General features: G+C 36.3%; 2 protein-coding genes across 2 annotated transcripts; both read left to right on the top strand.

Moving 5' to 3' along the window:
* The first annotated feature begins 656 nt into the window (after positions 1–656).
* LOC115975326 (high mobility group B protein 6-like) lies at positions 657–3,502 on the top strand. The gene is made up of 9 exons (XM_031096060.1): positions 657–1,215; positions 1,644–1,772; positions 1,860–2,131; positions 2,219–2,324; positions 2,413–2,478; positions 2,590–2,760; positions 2,850–2,953; positions 3,063–3,147; positions 3,228–3,502. Exons 1-9 carry the CDS (start codon positions 733–735, stop codon positions 3,351–3,353), a joined length of 1,542 nt encoding a protein of 513 aa, XP_030951920.1. The 5' UTR covers positions 657–732; the 3' UTR covers positions 3,354–3,502.
* Positions 3,503–13,299: 9,797 nt separating this feature from the next.
* LOC115975325 (probable GABA transporter 2) lies at positions 13,300–20,797 on the top strand. Its single transcript, XM_031096059.1, has 7 exons — positions 13,300–13,665; positions 13,887–14,117; positions 16,627–16,724; positions 17,078–17,264; positions 18,120–18,250; positions 19,661–19,897; positions 20,293–20,797. The coding sequence occupies exons 1-7, from the start codon at positions 13,581–13,583 to the stop codon at positions 20,680–20,682; spliced, it is 1,359 nt and encodes a 452-aa protein (XP_030951919.1). The 5' UTR covers positions 13,300–13,580; the 3' UTR covers positions 20,683–20,797.
* Positions 20,798–21,749: the final 952 nt, after the last annotated feature.

The raw sequence follows: 21,749 nt of genomic DNA, 5'->3' as shown, positions 1-21,749 counted from the left end.
AATTAAGCCATAATTTGGTTCTCCCAATCCAGATTCTTTTCACTATGGAACGAAGACGAACCATGATATTTGAAAGTTAAAGATGCTCCTCATCAATGTGTAATAACCACGACTTTTTTGTTTACAGTTAGGCTAATGATATGGCAAAGTTTTTTTCTTCCTTTTTATTTATTTATTTTTAATAATACTAGATATACAAACTATTTTACAAATTTTTTTGCAAACTACTGATGTGGTGAGTGATTATTGGTAAATGAAAAAGTGATATTAATGGTGGGTTTAGATGAAAACTAATAAGAGGTTGGTCACATTAACATTTTATAAAAATATTATAAAATAATATGTGACTATAACATTACTTTTTTTTCTTTATTTTATTTATTTATTTTTATCCTAACAATTCTATCTGATTTGGATCTGAACGTTAGTAACTCCTTATATGTGTCACTGTGTGACTTTTTTCCAAAACCAACCAATCATAGACTAATGTTTAAAATTTCAAATTCCCATCTTTCTTTGGTAAGAATTCAATTACCGCTCCCAGATTCCCAACGGTCAAATTAAAAACATATACGCTCAATAGTCCATTTGAATTTGAAAAATCTTACCGTTAGGCCCTCTCACATCTCTTCCCTATATAAAACCCCCTTCTCTGTTCACAACCCAAATCACTCACTCTTCCTCACGAACCTACCAACTCAAGCCTCTCTCGCTCTCTCTTTATCCCCAACAATGGCTGAGACCGTAGCTGTGATGCCCATCGACACAGTTCCTACAAAGAAAAGGAGCACCAGGAGGGGGGCTCTGAAGGAGAAAACCCCATCGACCAACGAGGCCAACATCTTAGCCGGAAAGGTCTCTCCGAGCCCGGTTCCACCACCACCTGCCAATGACCCGGAAAAGGAGAACCACGAGAGCCTCTCTCAGCCGCGGACCTCGCCAAAGAAAGGCAAAGCGAGAGCCTCGAAGAAACAGACAAAACAGCTGCAGAAGCAACAACCGGAGCAAGATTCTTTTGAGAAAGACTTGCTGGAAATGCAAGAGAAACTACAGAAGTTAAGGCTTGAAAAGGAGAAGACTGAGGAGCTCTTGAAGGCCAAAGATGAGATTTTGAAGCAGAAGGAGGAAGAGCTTGAGACTAGAGGCCGTCAGCAGGAGAAGCTTCAGACTGAATTGAAGAAGTTACAGAAGTTGAAGGAGTTCAAACCCACAGTGGTTAGTTTTCTTCACCCTCTTTTTCTCTTTTTGCGTCCTCTGGGTTTCTCACTGTGATTGGTTGCTTAGAAAATGGATAATCTTTTTTTTTTTTTTGAAATTAGTCCTTTGGGTTTGATTTTGAAAGAAATGGTTTTGCCAAGGTCTGAATTGATTTTTCTGAATGAGTGATTAATTCTTCTTCATATAATCTTTAAATTCACAATTTTCTTTCTTCATTTTCTGTCATTTTCCTTTTGGTTTCTCTGAAATTGTTGAAAAAATGAAATGTAGAACTTAACTGCTTGATAAAGTTCTTTCTTTTACTAACTTGGATCAGGATCTGAGAAGTATTTCTTAGCAACCAACAAAGTGATACTATTGTAGGGGTCTTGCTTTCTAGTGTTTGATATGATGGTTGCCTAATCTGAATTTGTCTTTATGTTCAGACTTTCCCCGCTGGTCAATCTCTGAGAGACAATGAACAGGACAAGAAAGAGAAGAAGAAGAAGGCATGCCCTGAAAGGAAAAGGCCTTCTGCACCTTACATTCTATGGTGCAAAGATCAATGGGTTGAGGTAAGATACAGAAATGGTATTTGAGAGTTGAGCTAAATATTTGGATTCATGTGCCTTTGGTAATTTTGTTGGGGGGTTTTGATGCAGATCAAAAAAGAGAATCCAGAGGCAGAGTTCAAAGACATCTCAAACATTTTGGGGGCAAAATGGAAGAATGTTACTGCAGAAGAGAAGAAGCCCTATGAGGAGAAGTATCAGGCTGAAAAGGAAGCTTATTTGCAGGTAATTGCTAAGGAGAAGCGTGAGACCGAAGCAATGAAGCTCTTAGAGGAGGAGCACAAACAGAAAACTGCTATGGAATTGCTTGAACAGTATCTCCAGTTCAAACAAGAATCAGAAAAAGAAAACAAGAAGACCAAGTAAATTCCATTATCTGTGTGGCTCTCTCAATACTCCGTCTCTCTCTGATTATAGCATTAATAAAATATCTGATTCTTTGTTCACAGGAAAGAAAAGGATCCATTGAAACCTAAGCATCCTATGTCAGCATTTTTCGTGTTCACAAATGAGAGGCGGGCTGCTTTGCATGCAGAGAAAAAGAGTGTTTCAGAGGTGCTTTAATTTCACAACATTTGCAAATTTGTTTGAATTGTTAAACATTGGTCTCCTCTAATTTGTTGAATTTGGTACTGTATAATAGATTGCAAAGATCACTGGTGAAGAGTGGAAAAACATGACAGAAGAACAAAAAGGCCCTTATGAAGAGGTTAACTTCTTTCTCAAATAAAACCTTTTGTCCTTTTTCTGTCCAGCAACCATGAACTTGATTCTATTTAGCTTGATTCTTGTATAATTTTATTTCGTTTGAAACTTACAGATTGCAAAGAAGAACAAGGAGAAGTATTTGCAAGAAATGGAGGCTTACAATCAAATGAAGGATGAAGAAACTGCCAGTCTCAGAAAGGAAGAGGAAGAGCAGATGAAACTTCAGAAGCAGGAGGCCTTGCAGCTTCTCAAGAAGAAGGAGAAAACTGAAAATATAATCAAGGTTCTTTATAAAATCAACCTTTAAAAGGTTTTGTTATTGGTACTTTCTCAAACTTTACTGTGGCTAAAATCTAGTTATAAAATGTGCAGAAAACGAAAGTGGATCGCCAGAAGAAGAAGCAACAGAAGGAAGAAAAGAAGAATTCTGACCCTAACAAGCCTAAGAGGCCTGCATCCTCATTCATTTTATTCAGGTAAAAGTTCTACCGTGAATTATGGTTGGTTTGAGTTTTTTTTTTTTTTTTTTGATAGGAGTTGTTTGAGTTTTTGAATATGATAAAATTATGCTTTTGGTTGATGCAGCAAAGATGCAAGGAAGACTTTATTGGAGGAGAGACAAGGGATCAACAACTCTACCCTCAATGCACTAATTTCAGTGAAGTGGAAGGTATTATTTCTTTAATCAAGTTGATGGATATAATATGGAAATGCATATTTTTAATAATCTCTTGCTGGTTGATATTATAGGAACTGAGTGAAGAAGAGAAAAAGGCTTGGAATGACAAAGCTGCTGAAGCTATGGAGGCGTACAAGAAGGAATTGGAGGAGTACAACAAATCTGTTGCTTCAACCTTGGAGAAAGTAGATAGTTGATGTTCAAGCGTTAAATTTTGAACATCTGGATTTTGGCTATCAGTTTGATAGCCTAATCAGTGATTTTTTAGTATTGGTGTATTTAACCCAATGATATGGCAGCTTTATTTTCTCAATCTGAATAAAAATTCAAATATTTATTTGATCCATGTCTGCTACTTGCCAGTTCAAAAATTTTTAACATTCATTTTCTTCCTGTTTGGAGAATTTGCTGAAAACAGAAAATTTATTGCTGAAAACACTGTAACAAAATAATTTTTAATGGTATGCGCGTTTTTGTGTTTTTGACTAGGTCATGAAAAGTGGGACTTCCACTCATATGATGTCTCTATGGGTGTCTATACTCATTTTTTTTTTCCCCTTCACCACGCATCATCGTAGATATTTTTTACGTCATCCATCAAAGTTGGGAGAAGTGATGTGGTTCACCAATCTACTAAAAAACTTCCATATGGTGGACAAGTGATGTGATTCATTATTCCACTAAAAGATTTTCACTTGTTTAAAATTGTTAGTTAGAAATTTTTTTTAAACAGAAATTAATCACTGACTCAGCAATTTTAAACAAGTGATGTAGTCTACCAGAGGACTCTATAATTTTCTCCAAAGTTGGGTTGCATCATTCTTTCAATTATGACTTAAAAAATAATAATATTGTGTTAATTTATTGTGGATATATATACGTGTGTAATTTGACTTTATTTAAAAAAATGCATAATAAAAACATTTATTTCAACTATGGTAAGCAAAATCATTAGAAACAAACACCATAGGTTGAAATCAATTTTTTTATTCTCTTGAATTTGTTTTAAAAGTCTCTCTCAAATACAAACCATGCCATCGGGGTGAGCTGAGGAGAGGGTGGTCAACAATTTATATTAATTTTAAAAACTTATTTTTTCAAGGAATGTTTTTTTTTTTTTTTTGGTGTCAAGGTTGAGACTTGATATAATTATTGTTATCCTTAAGATAGTAGGTTACTATAACTGTAAGTATATTATCATTATTAGATGAAGTTAAAAAAATAAATCTTATAAGATATTCAGACAAGTCGTTTGATAACTTTTTTGAAATGGACTATGTTCTCTGTGCGCGAGAGGTCGAGAGAAGAAGACGCCGAACTCCAACGCAGTACAAAAAAAGTGAAGGAGACTGAAGGATCGCCTGCTTCCTATAGAGATAAGCTTGTGGGTGCCATACCCGGAGCTTTTGCTCAGGCTTTCAAGCTAGATACGAGGGTGGAAAACTTCTCAGAACTGATTGAGGAAGTGGGAGAGCTCAGCGACGGCTTGCTAGCTGTTAGATTGTCAACAGATACAAGGAAATTCATCAGTTCGAAATGGACCCATGCCCTTATTGTTAAGGTTTTTGGAAGGTCAGTGGGTTTTCACTATCTTCATTCAAAAATTATGAGTTTGTGGAAACCAGCTGGTCGTCTGGATTGCGTTGATCTGGGGAAAGATTTCTACCTATTGAAGTTTGGGTTGGTTGAAGATTTTGATAATGTCCTCAAGGGAGGGCCTTGGTTTATAGGAAGGCACTACTTAACCATAAGGGCTTGGGAGCCAAATTTCAAGCCTTCCCTAGCCTCCTGTGACCGAGTGGCAGTTTGGGTTCGGCTCCCAGAATTACCATTTGAATACTATGAACCCTGTGTCCTCAGAGAGATAGGTGCTGCCATTGGGCCTGTGCTAAGGATCGATGCGAATACGGCTGCCGGGGTAAGGGGTCGGTTCGCTAGGATATGTGTTCAGATTGATTTAAGCAAGCCCCTAGCCAGGAAAATACTCCTTGAAGGAGTCATTCAGGAAGTCCAATACGAAGGCATCAATGCGTTATGCTTCTCTTGCGGGCGTGTGGGTCACCGTAAGGAGTGGTGCCCATACCTTGTAAAAGAAACCCCCACTGCCCCAGAACAAACGGCAGCCACCCCTGTGGCAAAGAGTGTGGAAGAAGCTGATGAGTCTAGTTCCCAAAAGGCGGGAAAGTTTGAAAGTGAAGAGGAAAAGGCTTATGGGCCGTGGATGATTGTAAAAAGCAAAAAGGCAGGGGCAAAGTCAAAAGCAACACGTGACATCAGGCCTAAAGATGACGCTAGGCTGGGACCCAAACTTGCAGCAACTCCAGACCTTCAGTACCCTCGAGCGCAACCCACTGACACATTGCATGACAGTAAAAAGACCCGTGAAACTAGTGATGGGAAAAGAAAGCAGAGAGGGCAGACCCACGTTAGCTCCTCTCCAGAAAAGGGCCATGCTTTTGAGACTAACACGGCACCCCAACTAAACCTGTCCCCTCCGGTTTTCAGTTTTGGGGAAAGCAATTGTTTCACAGCCACTCCCACAAGTGAGTCTACTCCTGTGAAGGGTGTGGAAACTCTTCAAAAATCCCATTTGCACAAACCCGGTGGGAAAGGAAAAGGTAAAGAAAAATCTCATGGAAGCAGATTCCAAGAATCAGTGGGCAATTTTTCGAAAGGGGAAAATAATGGTACTCTCAGAAAGCATGCTCAAGCAAGTAAAAGCAAGTCCAACAATGGTGTGGGGCTAGTTCGATCAAGCCGAAATGAAGGCCTGGAGCAGCATTTTTCCTTTAACGCCGGAAAGCATGAAGAAAGGGTTCCTCCCCCTAACAGACCCAGCCTGGATGGAGTGGGAATCCCCTTGGTGGATATTCCCATCCGACATACCAACGGAAGCGGAAGCAAAGATCTTCAATTGGAGAACTCTATCTCCGCAATCGCTGGTGCTAAACTTGGGAGAATTAAGTCTGGTGGAGGAGCTCGTGGAAAAGAAAATCTGGATCTCCAAATCGGCAGTTGTGAGTTGCTGGGGAAACAGGATATCCAAAAAACTCCTTCAAGTGAACCGGCTGATGCATGTTTTCAACCTGCTGGTCAGCTCCAGGGAAATCCCGCTAGGGATATTGCAGCACGCAATTATCATTGGGGAAGGGGAGGTTTACTCCAGGAAGATGATGAGAGAGTGGGGATGGAGCTTACTGAGCCGAATGGCTACTCAGAATCCTCATGAGGTTCGATCTTTCACCCCTTTATCCAACTCAATGAATATCATTCTTTGGAATTGTAGAGGGGCTTTAAACCCCCGTTTTCATCTTGCATTATATGCTTTGATAAATACTCACTCCCCTTCTCTGGTGATCATTACGGAAACGGGAGTTGGTGGTGAGAGGGTAAAAGTCATAATCGACAGGTTACCTTTTGATGGAGCCTTACACTCTGATACCGTGGGGTATTTTGGTGGGATTTTGCTTCTGTGGAACTTTGATACTGTGGAAGTCATTCAGTTGGCCAAAACGGAACAGTAGATCCATGTTTTGATCAAGGTACGTGCCTCAGACACTTCCTGGCTTCTATCTTCTATATATGCTAGCCCTAGATTCGAAGAAAGAAAATTATTATGGAATAATCTCGCCTCTGTTGCTTCCCTTCATCAACTTCCCTGGCTAATGTTAGGGGACTTCAATGAGCTTTTATCCAATCAAGATAAGCTTGGGGGAAACCCCCTTAATCCTAGGAGGGTTCAATTATTTAAGGAGTGTCTGGATTCTTGTGGTATGGTAGACCTCGGGTTCCATGGTCCTAGTTTTACCTGGGTAAACAAAAGGGAAATTGGCCATTATATTCAAGAGAGATTAGATAGGGGTTTTGCCAATACTGACTGGAGAGAGTTATACCCTGAAGCTGCTATCCATCACTTAGTGCGCACCCATTCGGACCACTGCCCTCTGCTGGTGAATTTAGATAATTCTCCGTCCACTTGGCGCCCAAGTCCTTTTCGCTTCCAGCCTATGTGGATGTCTCATCCTTTATTCCCCAATGTTGTTTCGAATGCCTGGTCTGATAACCTTACCCTGAAAAGGAATATTGACAATTTCACAGAGAAGGTGAAAGCCTGGAATAGGGACGTCTTTGTCAATATTTTCCATAAGAAAAACAGAGTTGAAGCTAGACTAAAGGGTATCCAAAGCAGTATTGCGAATTGCCCTAGTGATCATTTGCTTGCTCTGGAATCTCAACTCAGAAAAGAATTTTTTGACATTTTGCATCAAGAGGAAGAGTTCTGGGCAGTCAAATCTAGATATAATTGGCTCATTCAAGGAGAGAGGAACACCAAATTTTTTCACACCTCTGTTCTAATTCGAAGGAAAAGGAATCGTATTGCTTATCTCCTTGATAGTCAGGGGAATAGGGTGCAAAATGAAGAAGAAGTGGCAAGCTTAATCAGGGATGGTTTTATTGATTTGTTCTCTTCAAGTGCCCTATCTGCTCCTAGGAAAATTTGGGAGATCCATACTTGGCCTAGGTATATTGATCTGGAGGAAGTAACCCCTCTCACCTTGGATGTATCTATCCAGGAAGTTAAAGAGAGCTTATGGAGCATGAAGCCTTTTAAAAGCCCAGGTCCGGATGGTTTACACGCTGGATTCTTCCAATCTTACTGGAATACAGTGGGTACCTCTCTATTTGAAGAAGTGAGCTTGGTTTTTCGAAATGGGGTCATTCCCCCTCACCTCAACGAAACCCTTATCGCCCTTGTCCCTAAATGCCCTGGAGCTGACTGCCTTGCCTCCTTTAGGCCTATCAGCCTATGTAACACGGCATACAAGGTAATCACAAAGGTTATTGTGAAGAGGCTTAGACCTTTGCTGCCATCACTCATCTCTCCTCTCTAGACAGCCTTTGTTCCAGGCAGAATGGGTATGGATAACATGATTATTGCCCAAGAACTCATCCACACAATGAGCCTCAAAAAAGGAACGATGGGTTATATGGCCATAAAAATAGACTTGGAAAAAGCTTTTGATCGTCTTGAGTGGCACTTCATTCGGGATATCCTCCATCTTTTTAAGCTTCCGGAAGCGCTTATAAAGCTTATCATGAGCTGTATCTCTAGCTCCTCAATCTCAGTCCTTGTCAATGGGGGAAAACTTGACCCATTCTTACCAACCAGAGGTATTCGGCAAGGAGACCCTCTGTCTTCGTATTTGTTCATTATGTGCATGGAAATGTTAGGATTCCTCATCTCTGAAAAATGTGAAGAAAACTTATGGGATCCTGTGAAGGCCTCCTCTAACGGCCTTGCTTTCTCCCATTTATTTTTTGCCGATGACCTAATTTTATTTGCCAAGGCGGATATGAAGAATTGCTGCAATATTAGAGAAGTTCTTGACTCTTTTTGTGAGCTCTCTGGCCAGAAAATCAGCCATAATAAATCTAAAGTATATTTCTCGCCTAATGTTGACCAAGAGCAACGTGGCTCTATGTGTGAGGTTTTGGGAATTCAATCTACCCCTAACCTAGGAAAGTACTTGGGCTTTCCCCTAAAACACCCGGGGTCAACCACGAGGGATTTTAATTTTGTTCTTGAAAGGGTCCAAAACAAGCTCCAGGGATGGAAAGCCAATTTGTTGTCCATGGCTGGCAGGATTACTCTTTCGCAAGCTGCGCTCTCAGCTGTGCCTTCCTATGTCATGCAAGGCTGCGTTCTCCCAAGTAGAGTGCTTAATAGCTTAGACAGAATTAATAGAAATTTCATTTGGGGGTCCACTGAAGAGGCAAAGAAAATTCATATGGTAAATTGGGGTAAGGTAACAAAACCAAAAGCCAAAGGTGGGCTGGGTTTGCAGGAAGCTAAAGGGAGAAATTTGGCTTTGGCTGCAAAATTATGTTGGAGAATGGAAAATTCTAACAATGCAAAATGGGCTAAGTTTTGAAGAAAAAATACCGGAGAAGGGTAGTGCCTAGTAAGGGGGCTAAATCAAGAATTTGGGTTGCAGTCACCAAGGGAAGCAGAGTGTGTGAGAAGGGCTCTAAGTGGAGTATTGGGAGTAACAGTAATTTGAGTTTTTGGAATGATAAATGGTTAAGCTTTGGCACCATGAGATCCCTGATTGAAGGACCCCTTTTAAGGGGAGAGGAGGAGTTGCTTGTTAAGGATGTGATGGTCAATGGGAGCTGGAATCTAAACTCGTTGTCTTTTGACTTCAATGATCTCATCCGTCGTTCAATCCAAGCCACCCCCTTGCGAAGAATTTCTCGGAGAGAGGACCAGCTCTGCTGGATTTCCAGCTCAAATGGTGAATTTGACTCTAAAAACGCCTATTTGTTGGCCATTGGTGAGAACCCTGAAAGTCCAGATTTCCATGGGAAGTGGTTGTGGAAGTTGAACATGCCTCCAAAGATTCAAGTCTTTCTCTGGAAATGTCTGCACAACAGTTTGCCTGTCAAAGGCATTCTTACCCAAAGAGGCATTGCTGATTTAGGTGGCTGTGATATCTGCCCCAATATAGAAGAAGATATTCTTCATGTCCTAAGGGACTGTCATGCAGCACAGAGTTTTTGGGCTGCTGCCAAGTGCCCTCAAACTTTGCTGAGTTCTTTTACATTAGACCTTGCAAGTTGGATCACTGCCAACACCAAAAGCTCACTCAAGGCTGGAAGCAAAGACTACCCCTGGTGTACCTTTTTCCTGTTTGGAATTTGGAACTTATGGTTGCAGCGTAATCACCGGGTCTTTAAGCAGCAAGCTGTAAACCCGAACCTCCTGAGGACTGTTGAGATGCATGTTAGGGAGTTTTTCTACTGTGTGAAGGGTTCAGGCAATAAACGAAGTAGCATGGCAAAGGAGGTGAGATGGCTAAAACCAGCCTTTGGGTGGCTTAAACTGAACACGGATGGGTCAGTGGTGGGTGACAATGGTATAGCCGGGTGTGGAGGTTTGATAAGGGACAGCAACGGTCTTTGGATCACGGGTTTTGCCAAACCAACTACTGCCTTTTCTAGTTTAGCTGCTGAGTTGTTTGCTCTTAGGGAAGGGCTAGCTCTTTGTGTTGAATTGCAGGCTCAGGCTGTTGAAGTAGAGCTTGATGCTTCCGCAGCAATCTCTTTAATTTCTTGCAATATCACCTCTAATGGGGATCTTTCGGTTCTTGTTGATGATTGCAGGGAGTTTCTTCTGCAGCTGCCTCAAGCTAGGATGACTCACTGCTATAGAGAGGCAAATTGTTGTGCTGATGCCTTAGCCAAGTTAGGAGCTAATTTATCCTCTGCTTGTAATCGTTTTAATTCCCCTCCCCCTGTTGCAATCCCCTTTTTGTTAGTTGATTCACTGGGGACAGCTCGGACCAGGATGGTCCCTTTTGGTTCTTGTAATAGCTCTTCTTAGTTAATATTACTTTCCCGGTTTACCAAAAAAAAAAAAAAAAAGTCGTTTGATAACTTGAAAGTAAAATGAAAAATAAATTAATTTAAAAGTATCAAAAGTATGATAATACATTTGAAAATATTCTAAATATGCCTTGATTTTAACTTAACTTTCATTCCAACTTTTCAAAAGGAGGTTACTAAAAAATAAAAAAATAAAAATTCAAAAGTTGGGTCATTGCAAAAGAAGAAGTATATAGTAATGTGGGAATAAAAAATGAATCGACAAAAAGTAAAATTTGTTAGATTGGTAATGGGATATTGTAAATAACCATTTTATGATTCCGAGCTATGCACATAGGGGGAATCAGCATCTTAAAACATTTTTATATAGAAATTAATATTTTAAAATTTATTTATTTAAAAATGAAATAGTTTTTACTTTTTAAGACGGCGTAAAGGAGGGAAATTCCCGCTGGCCCTCCTTGGCTTAGCCTTTATTGTTATACTAGTTATCATGTGATGGCTGACAAGCAGATATACACTGTGCAAGATTTTAGACTTATAAATTTTTCAGTGGTCTTTAAAAATTAAAATGAGGAAAATGGTTTTTTTTTTATTATTTAATTTTATTAGAGAGTTTCAATTTATGGTGTCCGCTCCTAATAATAACTCTTTATCATCAAACAGAAAATTATTAGATACTCCTGGAGTACCATAAATGCGTACTCCCTCCTCTCACATGAATGATGGGTCCCACCATAAATTTAATTAGTGGGACCCACCATTCATGTGAGAGGAGTTGGTGGGACCCACCATTCATGTGAGAGGAGGAAGTACACATTTATGATACTCCGGGAGTACACAATAATTTCCCATCATCTAACCAAGATATCAATCGATTTTTGGTGTAGGCGGGAATTGAACCACAGATCTCTTATTCAACCATTAGAGACTTTATTAGTTGAACTAACTGGAATTCACTTAAATGAAGAATATGTTTGAAATACAAACTTTTTTACAAATTACTGATAATGTAAGTGATAGGCTCAAATACGAACTACTAAGAATTTGCTACCTTAACAGTTTGTCAAAATATTATAGAAAAATTTGTGATTATAAAAATACTTTTAAAAGAATCAATGATATTTTTAAGGAGACAAAAATGTAATTTTCTAAAACAAAATTACTAAAATTAATACCTATATATATAATAATATTTTTTAAAAAAATTTTGGGGGCAATGTCCAATCATGGCCCCGTCCATGTACCAATTATATACTCAATTTCACAAGTTACTGACTTGTGCCATATTGACTCATTACTTTTTGTTAATCACTTTCAATAACAAATTAACAAATTGTCAAATTGGATCTGAGTATTTTTGTCAGTAGTATTGTTGACTTTTTCAAGGGGTAGTAATGTTATTGACTTTAATATATTTATATTGACCCGACGTACATGAGCATGACATATGATTATGAATTGTATATATTGAGCTTTCAACATAATCAACATATAAGACTTATTTTTATTATTTATATTAAATACTATATAAGATTTTTTTTTGAGGAAAAAAAAAAAAAAAAACTATATAAGATGATACAGTGTGCTATAATTTAATTAATTTTTTTTTCTTCTCCTCCTGTATCGTGCGTAGCATTAAAGCAATATACTCTGGAGAGTTACCGTTAAAAAAAATAAAAAAAATTAGGAGAGACGTTGAAAACTTATTCAACTCCAATGCAGTAGAGCTTAAACAGTTTTGACATGAACAAAAACTTATCTTATCAAAAGACGCAAACCCCGCTTAATTCTCGTGTGTACCTCACTTTTAGCAACCACGCTTAAACAAATCAAGCATGATTCAGTCATGACTTCCTCATCAAAATAAAAAAATTAAGCACCGTTTTAGACTTATGAACTACTTAAACCAATTTTTCCCAAACGAAAATAGTACATCATCCCCCTTTTTTTTGGCATAAAATACTATAAATCATCATTTAAAAAAAAAAAAAAAATTTTCCCGAGAAAGAGTACTTTTTCTACGTATGTTTGGAATAATTCACAAGTCCCTCTCCTATTTTTGAAACTAATTAATTTTTTCATTTATATTTGAAAAAAGAGAAAATATCCCAAATTCAGTACTTTTTCAATTAAATCAAACAATCACAATAATTACAAATGCAATAAAAAAAAAAAAAAAGCAAATCTCCACTTTTTCTCTTTTTTTGTGGTGTAGAATTAATACTTTTTTTTTTTATAAAATGATTCCATTAAATTTAAATGTAAAAACAATAGATTAAAGGTATTTCCTTATTTTTCAAACATAAAAAAGAAATTAGTTTATTTAAAGATAAATGAGAGAATTAGGAATTATTATTATTATTAATTTTATTTTTTCCGTTAGGAATCAGGAATTAACCCCATAGTGTGTTTAAGATCGACTTATTTTGTTAAAATTGAAAATTTTTTGTTGAAGTACCATGGATAAAGGTAAAAATTAGTTGAAATAATATAGTAAGACCCATGATTAGTACCAAAAAATGTAGTAAAATTCATAAATAGTAATAAAAATAAACTGAATAATAAAATAAGTTGGCAAAATTAATTATATCAAACAATACTTTTTCTCTACTTTTTTTTTTTTTTTTAGAATTTAGTCAACATCAAAGGACAATCTCGTAAATTACGGAGAACCAACTTATTATCCAGTTGACTAATCTACTTGTTTTTATATGTCCCGCTCCATTCTCAAAAGAATTAAAGAGAATGCGATGCTCTCTCTCTGTCTTACACACACGGACACACACAATGCTTCACTTATGGACTTATATTTATATATCTACTCGGCAAGGGCAAGGTACAACAAGAGTATTATTTTCATTCCACCTCCGGCGCACTTTAGCTGAGTTTCGACGCCACTAACAAACAGCACCTCCCCCACCTGTGTTATCTCCGCATCTCATGCTCCGCCTATAACTAACATGCGCGGCTGAGTCAATCAATCCTTATCCTACGCACATCCCCCATTCTCTCCCTTTATCTTTCCTCTCATATCAATGGCACAGCCTCCTCAAATGGACCCATTTGCCCAAAACCTTCGAGACCAGGACGCCGGAGCTGCCTTCGTCCTCCAATCAAAAGGTGCCATCTCATCCCCAATAATTCTAGTCTTTTATTTTTTTTACTTTTTTTCTCTTTATCAGCGCAAAATTGAATATAAATTTGTTATTTGACTACAAAAAATCTTATCGGGTTACGAGCCCCCACACACACCAAACTAGTTATCGCTATGTTTGACTTTTGTGTGTGACAGAATTTAAATGGGCATTGAATTGATGGACACAACAATTATGATTTTACAGGGGAATGGTGGCATGCGGGGTTTCATTTGACGACGGCGATAGTTGGGCCCACGATACTAACGTTGCCATATGCGTTCAGTGGATTAGGATGGGTCCTAGGGTTCTTTTGTTTAACGGCGATGGCCATCGTGACCTTCTATTCCTATTACTTGATGTCTGAGGTGCTGGAACACTGTGAGAAAGCTGGTCGCCGCCACATCAGATTCCGTGAACTCGCCGCTGACGTCTTAGGTATATATCCACTTGCTTAATTTTGTTTCCGTAAAAATCGAAAAACACGCACGCGCCATTTTTTGTTTGTTTCCTCTTTGTTGCGTTCACGCCGCAACAACGTTGCGGCCTACTTACGTTGCTTATGTATACATCTCATGTCATGTAACTTTCATTGGTGTAATTATAATCCACGTCGAAAGTAAAAATATTATTGCACCTTTAATAGTGTATATATAGTTAGTCTAGAGCTATAATTTTTCAAACTAGTTGAGGTGTTCGAGCTGTAAATGGATAATAAAGTGAGGTTTAGATAATAATTAGCAATAATTTACCAATTTAACAGCTGTAAAAATTTGTTATAAAAAATGTTGTATAAGTAATATATATGACATTATATATGCTTTTATATTTATAATATTTAATGAGACTGATTAAGGTAATGTTTGGATAGAGCGTTGCGTTTTGCTGCATTGCATTTTTGCGTTTTCCCCCTTTTTTTTTTTCACGCGTTTTCCCCCACAAGCGGTTACTGTTCATATACTGTACATGAACAGTAGCCACAACTTTTGACCAGTTTTCCGTGAACAGTGCATCCGTGCACTGTTCACGGATCAACAAATTTCATTTTTTATCAATTTTTTCATTAAAAATGGGTCTCACGGTACTATTCACACATTTAAAAATTATTTTGCTATAGTGTTTTCAGTTTTCAGTTTCAGTAAAATAAATTCTATCCAAACAGACCTTAAGAATGAATTCATTTGAAATAGAAGTCTTTTTTTTCTTTTTCTTTTTGGGTTGAGAGTTGGTTTTGATGCGCCGTAAATCTTGAGAGTATTTGTTCACCTTAAGCTATATATAATCTCTCACTTAGGATGGATTCCTTTTCGAAAGTTACAAAAATGTGCCTCTCTTATTACCTTTTTTTTTAAGTTATATTATACCCAGTGTTACCTTTTTTTGTTTTTTGAAAAGCACCAAATTAGAGCTATCATTGGGATTGTTTGTGATTTGGGAATTTTGAAAAGTTATGTGAATTGATGAGTTGTGATGAATGTGGTTTTTTTTATTGGTCTTAAAGAATGAGAAGAGATCAAAATCATCGCGAAGATTCCTAAATGTGGACATGATTCCTTAATACAGATATTAGTCCAATCAAACTACTTTTTTTTTTTTGAGAAACCAATCAAACTACTTCTACCTCCAAAGTAAGTGCGCCACTAGGTTTGTCATATAAAAGGTTTTCTTTTGTTTGATTGGAATCATTGAAGATTTGAAAGCAGCTATACACATGTTATCTTTTCAGGAGAATATTTGTCTGTTAAAGCATTCACATATGCTTTCTACCAAATATCTCATTTTACCATCTTAATGGATACTTTATTTATCATACCGTACCATTTTACAATACACTCAACAATCCAGCTTTTATTTTATTATACAACACATTAAAATAATATATCTACACAATAAAATAATATAACCTAAAACCCAATAAAACCCAAAGTCAATGAAAGAGGAAGACAAAATGATCAAGAGAAAGAGGCAGAGCGAATAAAAAAGAATTAAAAAATAAATACAAGTTGCTACAATAAGTTGCATATATAAGAGCCTACTGTAGTAGTATTGTATGTCTTTTAGGATAAAGAAATCATATAAAGCATCATTTTAGTGTTTGTGGATGGTAAAATACCATTTTGGGGCTTTTACAAGCTCCAATACTAATGCTCTTAAAAGGTAAATTACAGTTAACGTCTTATTGTTTGGACTAATACTAGTTAGGTCTAAGATATTTTATTATTTATTTTAAACAGTTTCAATCTATAACGTCTGTTCTTGATGATAGTTTTTTATCATAAGACCAAGTCATTTTAAAATTGGACAATTTGGTCTCTAATCAGTAATCATTGTGACAGAGAATAGAAAAATGGTAAAGGTTTAGGGACCAAGTTGCTTAAATTTTGAATTGCCTTGGATCTGACTGACATCAGCCTAAACCTCATGGGTGTTAACTGTAGTTTACCATTTTTGTTAAAATTTTTAATGTTCTTACTAATCTTTATTGAAACTTATTATTATTATTTTCACACAACAATTTACGTTCCCTTGGTGCTTCATTTGCTTAGCTTAGTGTGGGCTTTTTTAAAATTAAAAGAATCACATGAGATATATGAATGGTGAATTTAGTTTTATAAATTTTACTATGTAAACCTTATAAATTAATGTCTAATTTTTAACCAAAATTTTTTTATGAAATTTATTTATTATGTAGTTGATGTGGTATTAATCACATTTATTATCATGTCAGTTGATAAGATCTTTGTTATAAAATTTTGATAGTACCATTACTACTTTAATATTTTAGAGATTATAACTTATAGCAATTCAAATGTTGTTAAGAGAACTTTGTAACTCAAGTGACATTTACTGGTGTTTTCAACATATGCTTGTGTCTATATATATATATATAAAATCAGAAATCCATAAAAAAAAAATCACTTATTTTGTGCCTTTGTTTTTCTTACAGGGTCGGGATGGATGTTTTATTTTGTAATATTAATCCAAACGGCTATCAACACTGGAATTGGAATAGGTGCAATTTTGCTGGCAGGGCAATGCCTTGAGGTATAGTTATTAATAATTATCAAGAAAAAGATGAGTTTTATTTGTAATGTGAAAAGTGGTAGTGCTGCTAATTGCAGTTGGTGGGGGATAAATGAGTGCAATCTACATATATAATTTTCTAGGATAAAGATATAACACCAAAATAGATTGCTTGGCATTTGTTAAAAAAAAAAAATAGATACCGTCATTTGTAAATTTTTTTCCCTCAAAAAGAATCAAATGGTCTACAAAATAGATACCTTCATAAAAAAAGTAAAAAAAAAAAATTGGATTAAAATGTTACTCTTTATTTATTTAATTCCTTAATGACCCTTTGCATTTTTTTCCCCCTCTTTTTCTTTTGGTTCTCAAAGATCCTGTATTCGAATCTTTCCCCCAATGGGCCCTTGAAGTTGTACCACTTCATAGCAATGGTGACACTTGTAATGATAATTCTCTCTCAGTTTCCTACCTTTCATTCTCTCAGACACATCAACTTTGGTTCGCTGCTTCTCAGCTTGGGCTACACTTTCCTTGTCGTTGGCGCTTGTATACATGCAGGTACAGAAAATTATCGATCCGTCTATGAAGCTTCGTTTACATAAACTAACCATGCATTATATATGTTAGTTGCTAGAGTATCAGGTCTAGGCCCACTTGGGCCCAAACTTGATAAATTGCTGTACTTTTCTACTACCTACTAGTTGTACACGTTCTGTCCTAGCTGTTGAGACTTGTCAAAGATGGCTCCTCTATAGTTAGAGCATTGCCAAGTTACCGACTTTTAAGGCTTTCATATTATTACGCATCTATATTTATTTTCATATTTTTAAGAAAAGTAAACCTACTTTTGAGGCGTCCATCATTCTTGTGGTGACTTGAAATGGAAGAATCATTATCAAAATGAATAGATGAAGAAGTGGATGACGCATTTAATCCTAAGGGTTGTTTTAGTGGTTTCAGTCTTATGTGATCATGAGGTCCTAAGTTTAAGTCTCATAACCATCATCACACCCAAGTTGACAAAAAACCCTGTCCAAAAAATTTTGTAGATGTTATGCTCGTCTCCTCAGTTTATGCACCTTGTCCTAAATGCGGAATTACTGAAAATAAAATTAAAGTCCTGATGGTGTCCTAAATGCAGAATCACTGGTAACAAATCAAAGCCCTCATGGTTTCATGTCTGCTTATTTATCATTTTCCCAAAACTAGGCCAGGCAAACTTAAGAAAGAAAGTTCTAACACTTGTAGGTAGCCCATAGCTCCTTGAATATTATAATTGTATTTTCCTGTAAATTTTATAACATAATTAATTTGTTTTCCTTGGGGATACAACTCTCTTCTAGAATTGGAATGATTTTTATAATTTAATCTTAATATGCTCTGGTGATTAAAAAAGTTCCATCTGTCCTGCAGGTACCTCAAAAAATGCCCCTCCAAGGGACTACTCTTTAGAATCTAAAATGAAAACAAGGGTTTTCAGTGCCTTTACATCTATATCTATATTTGCTTCCATTTTTGGAAATGGGATACTACCTGAAATACAAGTAAAGCTTCTGAATAAATAAAGCTCTATATTTTTCTTTTTCCTTTTTTGAGCTTTCCATTAGTCTTTCTTTTTCCATAGGCGATGTGGCACCTCAGATGAATAAGTGGATAGGAACAAGTCCAGGGGCGGAGCTACATTGGTGACTGGGGGGCCATGCCCCCCCCCCCCCCCCCCCCAAAAAAAAAAGTTAAAAAAAAAAAAAAATTAGAGTAGGTAAAATTGCATACTTGAACAATTTTTCTAAGAACTGGCCCCCACATGAAAAATTATTTTCCCCCCCCCCCCTCCCCATATGTCCACGTTTAGAATTCCTTCCAAACTTGCTTTTCATCTTTTAATATTTTCTCTCATTTATTATTAGTCTTTATTGTTGAAACTTCTTCACATGTCAGATTATTGGCTTGATTAGAAGTTTTACTTTTTCAATTCCCAAGCTTCAATATATTTTTCTGATCTGGTGTGAGCTGATATTGCTCTTATTGTTATTATATTGCTCTATGTTGTAAGCTGAGATTGTTGTCTGCATCTGTTGGCACTTGCTAGTAAATGTTGCTCTTTGTTACTGAATATACATGTTGCTGTTTTTCCTGCTCTGTTTTTTTTTCTGCTCTATTGTGCTGTGGCCATTCTTTTGGCTTTGTATTCTTTCTTTTCTTTGCATAAAATTTATAATTTTGTCTCAAAAAAGAGTGCTGAGCTTATTTGAAACTAGCAAAGATGATTTTAAGATCTTGAGAAGTACTAGAGTATTCTTCTCCTCTTTTTTTTTTTTTTAAATTTATTTTTTAATAATTTTTTTAATATATATATATAAATATATATTTTCTTTATTTTTTTTTTATTTTATTAAACCAATTGATAAGCTTTATTCAAAATACCAAAGTCATCTTGTATTTTTACATATAATTTCATATTGGCTTATAAGGATTTTGTTATTTTTAATTTTAAAATTTTTATATTTTCTTGTAGATGTAATTTTTATATTTATATTTAATTTCTTGAATGGTTTGAACTTGTGGTTCTGAAAAGGGCTAAGAGAAATTTAGAAGGGAAAATGAACTTAAGATACTTAATTGGTCATTTAGTTTTTTTAAGTGCTAATAAGAATTACATTGATCAAACCAATGCACAAAAACATATATGTCGCATTTTGAGTTTTTCTTGAATTGTAACTCACTACGAGATGGTTTAACCTCGGCCCCCCCAAACCAAATTTCCTAGCTCCGCCCCTAGGAACCACTGTCAACTAGGCCTCTTGATCTGGTTAATTTTACTGAACTGCACAATGGCACTTGCTGCCTGATTAGTAAAATAGGTTGTTCAGATTATATCAAACGTTAAAGAATTACGGTCGAGCAATGATTTATCATGCTTCTTGATTTTAAATTTTGCCCTGCCATCAATACAGGCAACTCTTGCTCCACCTGCCACTGGGAAGATGGTAAAAGGGCTTCAAATGTGTTACGCCGTAATTTTTGTTACCTTCTACTCGGCTGCAGTGTCTGGATATTGGGTGTTCGGAAACAAAGCTAATTCAAATATTCTCAATAGCTTATTCCCGGATGAAAGTCCTTCTTTGGCTCCAACATGGGTTATTGGCCTTGCTGTGATCTTTGTTCTCCTGCAGCTCTTTGCCATTGGTCTGGTAAGCTTCCAAATGGCAATCAATTCTTCTAGATATTGCATTCCAATATATGCATTGGCACATCAATTCTACAAGAGAGAATAAGAAAAAATAAGTCTAGAGACATGGGCGATTTTGACCTATTGCGATTTGTATATTAAAAGTGGTGTCAATGATGAGTCCAAGTAAAAGTTATGTTGCACTAATCACAATAAGTCATGTCAATAGTTTTAAACAATGTTGTGTCACTACCATTACCAAACAAGAAGAGGGGGAATTTTTTTGTCTTTTTATTTTTATGTATGTTTTGGGAAGGGGGGGGGGGGTGGTATAAAATGAATGGCCATTCATAGTATATTCCTTTATTTAAACAAAATTTCAGGTTGCATTCAGTAACTCTCTCTGATATATCACAGGTTTATTCTCAAGTTGCTTATGAGATCATGGAAAAAAAATCAGCTGATGTAAAACAAGGGATGTTTTCTAAAAGGAACCTTATTCCTCGGATAATTCTTCGGACGCTGTATGTGATATTCTGCGGATTTTTTGCAGCAATGCTTCCATTCTTTGGAGACATTAATGCTGTGGTAGGAGCAACTGGCTTCATCCCTCTGGATTTCGTCCTCCCAATGCTTCTCTACAACATGACTTTCAAGCCTCCAAAATCATCTTTCACCTATTGGATCAATATGTCTATTATTGTTGTCTTCACAGGTGCAGGACTCATGGGCTCGTTCTCTTCAGTAAGGCAATTGATTCTTGATGCCAACAAATTTAAGCTCTTTAGCAGTAATGTGGTTGGGTAAGTTCAAAATGAATTACACAGCAATCTTGCTCTCAATTTGGGTTATTCACCACTTGGAAAGGTGAATCTGTATCGTTGTGCTCTTCGAAGTAATTGAAATACGAGTTTCCATACCGCATCTTTTGTGGCTGACATAAAAAACACAAAATTACATGGGGGCCGTGGGGCACTAGCATTTACCGTAGTACAGCATACTTAGCTAGATGTGAGCTTTGTAAATTGAATTGCGTTTGGTGACGGTGGAAATTAAATCGAATTGAAAGTGTACTCGTTCGTCAGACAGATCTCAACTTCTATCATGAGTCTCGGCTTAGATTGAAAATTGGCTTTGTTGAACTTCATGTATTAATTGCATTAAGTACTGACAGATGATGGTACGTACCATCCTGTCACGCAATAGGAGAGACTGGAGAGGCCATACTTTTTAGTTGGAGAAATTCTATAATCATAATATTTTTGTAACAAATTTTAAGTAATTGGTTGTTATTTGTGGACAAAAAAAAAAAAAAAAAATGGTGATGGGTTCAAATTAGAATCGGCAACAATTTATTATTTATGATTTGTTGTGAAAGTGTTGTAAAAATTTTATGGACGTAACACTTTTGTTATATGATTAACTGAAAACTAATTACTTTCTCTCAAGGGTAATGCTATTTTTTGTCCTAGGCATGAATAAACCCATCTCCATCATTGATATTGAAAATTATGTCGCGTAAATGGAGAGATGAATTCTTAAAATATAAGCCTAGTGCTAAAAAAAATCACATCTTTTTCACAATTGTGACTAATTAAAAAATAGTGGTGACTCTAGGATTTTTTTTTAAGGGGTTAGTAAGAAACAAAAATTATACAAATTCTAAAACAGAAGAAAACATGAATATATCAACATAAAAAAAAAAAAAAATACATAATGTTTTACAATTATCTTTTTTACAAGGTTTCATATTTTGAAATCGTTGTATAATATCTTCATTATTCATTGAACGAGCTATATCTATTTCAATGCACACAATTTAGTACCATTTGACTAATTCATTTCAAATTTATTAAGATCTAAATGAAATTTTC

This window comes from Quercus lobata, chromosome 2 (assembly GCF_001633185.2).
Source record: "Quercus lobata isolate SW786 chromosome 2, ValleyOak3.0 Primary Assembly, whole genome shotgun sequence".
In the NCBI taxonomy this organism is placed as follows: domain Eukaryota; kingdom Viridiplantae; phylum Streptophyta; class Magnoliopsida; order Fagales; family Fagaceae; genus Quercus; species Quercus lobata.
The sequence above is the reverse complement of the archived record's forward strand: the minus strand, read 5'-3'. Positions and strand labels throughout refer to the sequence as shown.